The sequence below is a fragment of the Blennius ocellaris genome (genome assembly GCF_963422515.1).
Source record: "Blennius ocellaris genome assembly, chromosome: 12".
In the NCBI taxonomy this organism is placed as follows: domain Eukaryota; kingdom Metazoa; phylum Chordata; class Actinopteri; order Blenniiformes; family Blenniidae; genus Blennius; species Blennius ocellaris.
In genome coordinates, this window is record NC_137661.1 from 24,803,292 (window position 1) to 24,812,010 (window position 8,719).

Here is an 8,719-nt window from a genome sequence, read left to right on the forward strand (position 1 = left end):
AACCAATTGATTACGAGGGTATTTGTGGTTTGAAATGCTTCATGCTATCACTGTTTCACACATTTTACAATTTCCGTGTGACCTTTGAAATCCCTGAAAATTTTCATGCAATTTGTTTTTTTTGCGAAAAGTTGGGCAAATAGAAACCAAGATATGAATAATACACGTGGCCAATCTACAAGCGCTTTGGTGGGATTGAAAAAAAACAAAAAATGAGTAAAATAACTGGAAAAACAACTGTAGCGGTCGATTTTTGGTTTGTGGATCTCTAACCCTTGTAAAAGTGTTTTATTTTATTAGTAAAACAGAAACAAAAATAGTTTTCACCATTAAAATAAAATCACCCCCCATAACTTTTTTAACGAAGCAATAAAAAAATAACTGACTCTTTCTCACTGGGCTACAATATTAAAGGTATATTATACAAAGTGGTGCGTCTCCCGATCCATTAATCCTTTATAGGTCCAATTCTTGAAAAAATCCGATTTATCTGGAGAAAAACATGCATCATATGCACATCGCTTATATTACTGTTTCCTAGATTTTAAGAGTCAGCTTGACTCGCGGGTTTCAAATGGTTGAATAGTTCTTTTCAAACGCAAGAGACTTGAATCTGCAAATGTTATTTCAGAAGTTTGAGAAATGACTTGTGTTTCAGTTGAGAAACTCAACTAAAATACTAAAACGGAGTTGTTGTTTTTTTTTTTTTTTACAAAAGTCTTAAATCAAAGTGGCGATGAGGCGGACGAGCCGTCATGTGCAGAAGCAGTCGTTCATCTCCTGGAGAACCTCCTCTAGCGCCTCCTGCAGGCTCAGTGTGGGCGCTCGACGCTTCTTCACCATCTGAGAGAGAGAGAGGGAAAGAGAGAGAGACAGGGAGAGAGAGAGAGACAGGGAAAGAGAGACAGAGACAGAGACGGAAAGAGAGAGAGAGAGACAGAGACGGGGAAAGAGAGACAGGGAAAGAGAGAGACAGAGACGGGGAAAGAGAGAGAGAAAGAGACAGGGAAAGAGACAGAGACAGGGAAAGAGAGAGAGAGACAGAGACAGGGAAAGAGAGAGAGAGAGACAGAGATGGGGAAAGAGAGAGAGACAGAGACAGAGAGAGAGACAGAGACGGGGAAAGAGAGAGAGACAGGGAAAGAGAGACAGAGACGGAAAGAGAGAGAGAGAGACAGAGACGGGGAAAGAGAGACAGAGACAGGGAAAGAGAGAGACAGAGACGGGGAAAGAGAGAGAGACAGAGACAGGGAAAGAGACAGAGACAGGGAAAGAGAGAGAGAGACAGGGAAAGAGAGAGAGAGAGAGACAGAGACGGGGAAAGAGAGAGAGACAGGGAAAGAGAGAGAGAGAGACAGAGACGGGGAAAGAGAGAGAGACAGGGAAAGAGAGACAGAGACAGAGATGGAAAGAGAGACAGAGACGGGGAAAGAGAGACAGAGACAGGGAAAGAGAGAGACAGAGACGGGGAAAGAGAGAGAGACAGAGACAGGGAAAGAGACAGAGACAGGGAAAGAGAGAGAGAGACAGAGACAGGGAAAGAGAGAGAGATGGATATACAGAGGCCGTGTAGGGGTTTGCAGCAATATGTAGCCTTCACTTATCATTAGTTTAGTGTGTGTGTGTGTGTGTGTGTGTGTGTGTGTGTGTGTGTGTGTGTGTGTGTGTGTGTGTGTGTGTGTGTGTGTGTGTGTGTGTGTGTGTGTGTGTGTGTGTGTGTGTGTGTGTGTGTGTAGGTGCAGGTGCAGGTGCAGGTGCATTACTTGCTGCACGTCCTCCAGCGTTGTGTATCGGTAGTCTGGCGGCTCCAGACTCTGCAGCGTCCTGGAGTGACGCTGCCGGCTGCTCTGGAAGGAGCCGGTGATCGAGGCGAGCTGCTGCTTCAGCATCTCATTGAGGGTGAATAGAGTTGGGTTGACGGTGCTGAGGGCTGGGAGGAAAACAAAAAAAAATCAAGACAAACGACAACAAAACATCACACACTGCAGCCGTGGCAGCGAAAATATAAACATCTAAACAGATGTATGAAGCACGGAGGTCCTGTTACATAGATAGATTGATAGATAATTACTTTATTCATCCCCGAGGGGAAATTGTCTTGTTGCAGCAATCTGGTTCATACGAATATTATAAAATACAATAGAATAGTAAGAAAAGTAAGAAAAAATATAAAAATATCTGGGTATAAGACACAAAGTAAAGCACAGAATGGAACATGGGCACTGAGAAATAAGCACGAGATAAAAGCAAACTGTTAAAAAGACAGAACTGTAAAGCATCAGACATGCAGGTGCAGCAAAAAAGAATTGATATAAACCGACTATTTTGCACAACATATGGGGAATACGTAAAGTACGAATACTCTGTGCAGTGTGTGTTTCTTTAGCTCTTACTTTCCACTGTTTCTGCTCGCAGTGTGTGAGGGAGCAGTGGAGTCACGCCTGCTGGGGTTTAAAAACAAGACACACACCGACTTTAGAATTGAGCAAGGAGAGAGCGAGCGAGCGAGAGAGAGAGAGCACTGACCAGACCACCCGGTGTGTGTCGGCGGGTCAGGCTGGGTCTGCACCGCCGCTTCTTTGAACGTCCTCCTCGCCCGTCCGCTCCAGGTCCGGCTGCTGGCCGACGCCCTGGGGTCTCGGCTCCGGCTGCATTCTGAGAAGGCGCTCGAGTAGTCGTCGCCCGTCTCTCCGTCGGAGGTGAAGGAACCCTCACCGCCGACTGCCGACGCCTCCTCTTCACCTCCGGCGCCCTGCACCTCCTCCGAAACCTGGCTGGCGCTCTGAACTGACTGATTCTCACTCTCAAAATCACTCTGGTAGACCTCCACCTCCTCCTCCTCCTCCTCTTCAACCTCTCGCCTGTCTGAGGATGCAGTGACGGTCTGCTTGGATTCTTTCTGAAATAAACAACAGGCATCACTGGGACAAGTAAGGATCAAAACAAATAAGAGCAACGATGAACAAATCATCATTTCATCAAAATCCATACAGGCTGCGTTTGTAACGTACCTGGGTATTTCAAAAAATTGCGATATTTCTTAGCGTTTGCGCATTTTACACGTAAACCAGCTACGATGATCCCTGAAAACTCACAGTGGAGATTTAGAAAAACTCTCCATTGGAATCCAGGATTCTGATTGGCACTCACGGCTTCATGCTTCTCGCCACACTGCCCCCTACAGGTTGGGCATGGTCATAGCAGCTCTGAACCCGGTGAATATGCAGGGAGATTAAGATTTTTTTTTGTTTGGTTTTAGAAATGTAGAGGGGGGGAAATATCGTTTCGTCTAAAAAAAAACCTGGTTGTGCGTTAATGGGGCCTGAGATCCCTGCTGTAGATAAAGATCATTTCAGGAGGTCGACTGCTGACCTTCCTAGAAAACACCCTGGACCAGTTGACGGTGACGCGAAGGCATGAGGGTCAATGTAGTGAGAGTAATGATCCACTTCTGATTCAGCTATAGACTGATCTCAACCTGCTGCAATTTTAAATCCATCGTGTGTTTGGTCAGACAGGAGTAAAATTTTAAAAAAAATGCACCAACAGGAGGAAGTACACGTGTAACATCTCTACATCCTCCCGGGTGAATCGTACCTTGTTTTCTTCGCTCCTCGCTTTATGTCTGGCCGTTTCTGCAGTGGATCCAAAGGCGGCAGGCACGAGCTCGTCGAGCGACATCACATTTATCATGAAGTCTGGGAAAATAAACGTTTTAATGAAGCAGAGTAAAACACAACAAACGGTTTTCAGGATTTTTAAGCTTAAGCATGTGAATCATTTAACTTCAGACTCTCTGAAATGATATTAATCAAGGCTACGACCTCCAAATAAATCTATTTTTTAAGCCACTTTAAAATGGTAAAAGTCCCCAAGCTGCCAAGATCTGTTCGCCTTACAAGCCATACATGTTTAACAAAAATGAATGAATAAAATCACATGAAATATTCAATGAGTTCAATACTTGTCTGCGAGCTTACAGTTTTTTTTTTTTTTTTTACCTCTAGGTGGCGCCATTATAACACATTCCGGGAACGTTTTACCAGGGACAATACAAAAAAAAGCTTCAGGGTTATAGTGTGGAGTTGTTTTAAGGTCCAGTGATTAAAAACTCTGAACGTTTCAGGAAACCAAGACCTTTTAGACTAATTCATGCTCCAAACTTTGTGGGAACAATTTGGAGACGTTCCGAGAAAGCCCAGAAAGTCCTGGTTAGTCCAGTTTGACCGTCCTGCACCAAGTCCTGACCTCAATATGAATTAATCAATTCGAGCAGAGAACCTTCTAGTTGTGAAAATTGTGAAAAATGTCCATCAGAAACACACCGACACCTTGTGGAAAGTGCAGCTGTAGGGTGGACCTATACGTCGTATTAAATTATTTTAGTTTAAAAACGGGTCGTCGCTCAAGTTCACATTGATGTGTGAAGGCAGGCGAGCAAATAGTTTAGGCCAGGGCTGCTCAATGCGTCGATCGCGATCTACCAGTCGATCGCAAAGGTAGTATAATAGTAGATCGCATGACAATAGAAAAAAAAAAATAGACGCTGGTGTAAAGAATCTGATTTACCTTTCCGAATTACGAGTATAATCGAATGCAGCATTAGATGACGGCTGAATTTTTCTGACCTTTAGGTCACCGCGCATGCGCAAATGACGATGGTAAGTGTGGCAAAACTAACAAGCTCGTCAAGCGAGTTACCGCAAATTTGAAGCCCCCCAAACATGAGTGGGGGAGAAAAAATGTCCATAGTTAATTATGTCGTGTTGCACAATATTGGCTCATACGGTTTTGCAAGGTACATCATTATACATTGCACGTATAAAGAATCCTCAATATATTTGAAAATAAATATACGTTTTGCATTTTTGCAGTGGGTAGATCACTTTGACTTGGTCGTTTTATAAGTAGCTCGCATGCTGGAAAAGTGTGGGCACCCCTGCTTTAGGCAATATATATAAAAAAAAAAACACGCTGCAGTGAACTTCTCGAGGCAGTCGGAGGTCACAGAAGAGGTTTTTCCAGAGGCGGGCTGAATCTGAAACGAGGCCAAAACCACACAGCATGAGCTGCCGCTCACCTGCAGAGGAGACTGAACTGGCGAGGCTGAGCGGCTCCTCGGCGGGGAAGAGCTCCTCCAGGGAGAGCGCCGTCCGGCGACCCGACGTAGACGACGGCGAGCCGGAGGAGCCGGAGGAGCCGGGCCTCTCCGCGGGAGGCGGCAGCGGCGAGATCACGGAGGGGCTGAAGCAGACCCGGTCCTGGCCGGCGAATCGAAAGGGGGAAGCTTGTCGGCGAGGAGGCGAGTCGGGGCGACGGCGAGAGGCAGCGGCGGGAGGAGGCGTGGAGTTCGCACGGCTTCGGCTGGAGTTCTGCGTGAGATGAGAAACGTTTTGGTTCACATCCAGTGGACAAACCACACACACACACACACACACACACACACACACACACACTTCCACTCATTGATGAGATTTGCTGATTTTTCTTATTTTCTGCCATTTGTTCTTTCAATGATCAAAATCCTGTTTTTTGTTCTTTGGTTTTTGCTTTAGTTATCATTGTTGTGATTGTTTTGCTTTTTGCTCTGTCGTTGCTCAGGCTGGTTTAATCTCATGGCAGTTGGAAAATATTTGGATCACTGTGATTACTGTATTTAAAAAAAAAAAAAAAAAATATATATATATATATGTAGCACTGTAGTATTGTATGTTTCTCCCCACCAAGTCTATCTCTGTCTTTCCTCTCCTCTATCCTTTCACCCCAACCGGTCTGCAGAATTCTCCCTGTTGGAGGGAGTTTTTCTTTTACACAGTCGCAAACAAACCTGCTCGCTCATGCGGATCTGTTGGGCTTTTCTATTTTCTCTATAAAAGCACATTGGAATGACAAGAAATAAAATAGAATGGCCGCTTTCTCCCAGTGCTGTTTATAGTGTTTTGTTCTCTGTGTGCATGTGTTATTTTATTACAAAACACTAACAACAGCACCCACTAGTGGCCCAGCATGAAAACTACATCATTTTCAGCATTTCCATATAAGTTAACATCATTTTCCCGCCCCAAAAAAGACAGAGAAAGGTTTCGATCGATTCAGCCCAGCGTGTCGACGGCCGCAGACGTGTTTGCGATGTGGTGTCAATTTAGTGGCGAAAAACCGATCGCGCAGTCGGAACACTTTCCGCTCTGTCGATCTTCTTTCCCCCAAACTTTCTATGAAATTTTGCTGTACCTGTTACAATGACAATAAAGGAAATTCTGATTCTGATCTCTCTGCACGCGGTGATGTTGAGTTTTTGGCACTTTTCGGGGGGCGGATTGTCGCAAAGACGGCCCGATTTTTGATCAGGTCTCAAAAAGCGAACGTTAAAAAGCCACCCGAACTGAAATGAGGGTGTGGAAATGAGTCCACAAACCCTTGAGGGAACATACCTGCTCCTGCTTGTCGACGGAGGATTTGGGAGACGAACCCAGTGAGTCTCCGAGCAAAATCCTCATGTCCTCCTCATCGCTTTCCAGGCTCACGCCGCTCGTCGCCTTCGCCTTCACCGGCCCGGCAGCCCTGAACCTGACGCCGACACCCGCACCCTCCGGGGGAGCAGCTTTGTCCTTCGGGAAGTGGCGTCCTTCCACCCTGCGCTCGCCGCCGGGGGCGGGAGCGCAGTCCTCCGGAGCCGGTGGAGACTGGGTGGGTGAGGTGTCCCGGGTCAGGGTGCCGGCAGGTTTCACCCCCTCGCCCTGGGCCTGCTTGCGAACTCGAATGCGGCTCTCAATCGCCGCCAGTCTGCTGAGGGCGGCGGCCTGCGACGAGCGCTGAGAGGAGCAGGAGGGCGCGCATCTGACCCGGACACAAGGAGGGAAATTCAGACAACAGGTCATTCGCTCCTCCTGCTTCTCGTCTATTCCTTCACCACGTAGTGATCAGTGCTGTTGCTTCCATTCTATATTGGATTTCCTGATTCAAACTTGGGTTATTTTAATGACATCGTAACTCGGGATGTACCGATACTTGGACCAGTATCAGCTATCCGGTCCGATACTGCGCAAGAGAGCATGAGAGCGTTTTTAATAGTGAGAGTGAAATAAGTAAGACACGACTGGAAATGATGTTTGTTAATACGATTCAAAGGAACACGACTGATGATATGTCTCAAACAGGAGACTTGCGTGACGAACATCTCAGTTTAACGTCACGTCTCGTGTTTAATGATTCTGTTCTGCTAAAATATCAAGGAAGAGGAGAAACATGATTAAAGCATGACCGATACACTCATTGACAGCGAGCTGGAGCGCGTGGCAGCACCCTGATCACCCTATGATTTAATTGTGAAAGTGTAGAAACACTGTACGATATGATCCCTTTAACAGCATTTTGGAGGATTTTTTCCTTTTACTGGATTGTTTTACTTTTACTTTTTATTTTTACATATTCAATTTTTTGTGCTCTTTTTTGCTCTTGTTTAGATATTTACATATTTTAATTCCTTAATTTATAAGTTCTGCACCTTTTACCTTGAGCTGTTGTAAGTTTGTGTTTCCCCCTGGGGAGGAATAAAGCTCTCTACTACTACTACTACTACTACTACTACTACTAATAATAATAATAATAATAAGTACTTGTATTGGTACTCTGTAAAGCAATTACCTAAATGTTAGTACTGGTACTTTTAAGTAGCATCAGTGTCTCCTCTAATAGTCAACCTGCACTTGGTTTTAAACTTCGTCTGATTTCCCGCCTGGAGAGCCTCACCTGGCTTCGGGACGCTCTTGTGATTGGCTGCCGTCGTTCGGAGGCGGCGGTTTCTTCAGGAATCTGCTCCGTCCTCCCAGAGAGCTCTGAGGCCGCCCGAGACCCTGGAGCATCACAAAACCCACAGACGACACGTTATCGACGAGTTCACCTCTATGACCTACGCCGCCACCCCCCACCCCCCCCAAAACTCCTCCACCACCACCTCTGATCCGTTTCGGGTTTCTCCAGCGTTCGCGGACCTCAAAGGTTGGGGTTCTGCAGCCAAACTGACCGAAGACTCTTCGCTCAGGTCGGAGAATGAAGGACCCAACGATCTGGAGTTGACAGAGCTTCGCACAGATCCTAAGAAAAAGGACAGTCCAAAAAAAATATTTCACTTTATTTCACAGTATCACATGATATGGGCCATATATGTATTTTTTTTTTTTTTTTTTTTGAGAACACACCAACTCTCACGACACACAACTACCGGTACAGTCCTCAAAATAACAACACTGTATCTGATTTGTACCATATTCTAGAAAATGTCTAGTTCTGTGCCTGTTTATTTATTCATACTATTTAAACCAGGAAATGAACCCATTAAAGACTGAGATCTCTTTGTTAGAGTGGCCTGGCACACGGTACGGCGTTTACAACAGATGAAACACATTTAACAGTACACAACAGTCAAATGCAGATTTTGTAAAACAGATTAGACTCAAGTACAATAGCAAATAATAACTATTCAATAGGAGGGACCCAGGCCGTGGGTGAACCTCCTCACACTGAGCGAAGGCCTCTCAGCTCTGGCTGCAGTTCACGGCGGAGGTGAGGCGACCGTAAAGACCGACGGGTCACCGTGTTCAAACCGCAGACATTTCCAGGAAACACTCACATGAAGAACACCGTCGTCAATAAACGATCAAACTAACAATGTTGCAGAAACAAGACATTAGGGTACAACGTGGTTTGTTTCTGAAATCAA

General features: G+C 45.6%; 1 protein-coding gene across 1 annotated transcript in view; it reads right to left on the reverse strand.

Moving 5' to 3' along the window:
- Window positions 1-78: 78 nt before the first annotated feature.
- cUnh19orf44 (chromosome Un C19orf44 homolog) overlaps window positions 79-8,719 on the reverse strand; it is a 15,273-nt gene continuing 6,632 nt past the window's right edge. The window contains exons 3-11 of the mRNA XM_080506324.1: window positions 7,955-8,094; window positions 7,750-7,853; window positions 6,432-6,837; window positions 5,081-5,372; window positions 3,598-3,698; window positions 2,527-2,899; window positions 2,394-2,444; window positions 1,764-1,930; window positions 79-843 (exon numbers count right to left, since the gene is read on the reverse strand). Of these exons, the coding sequence (XP_080362450.1) occupies window positions 754-843; window positions 1,764-1,930; window positions 2,394-2,444; window positions 2,527-2,899; window positions 3,598-3,698; window positions 5,081-5,372; window positions 6,432-6,837; window positions 7,750-7,853; window positions 7,955-8,094 (1,724 nt within the window). The 3' untranslated portion in view covers window positions 79-753. The remainder of the gene's footprint in view (window positions 844-1,763; window positions 1,931-2,393; window positions 2,445-2,526; window positions 2,900-3,597; window positions 3,699-5,080; window positions 5,373-6,431; window positions 6,838-7,749; window positions 7,854-7,954; window positions 8,095-8,719) is intronic.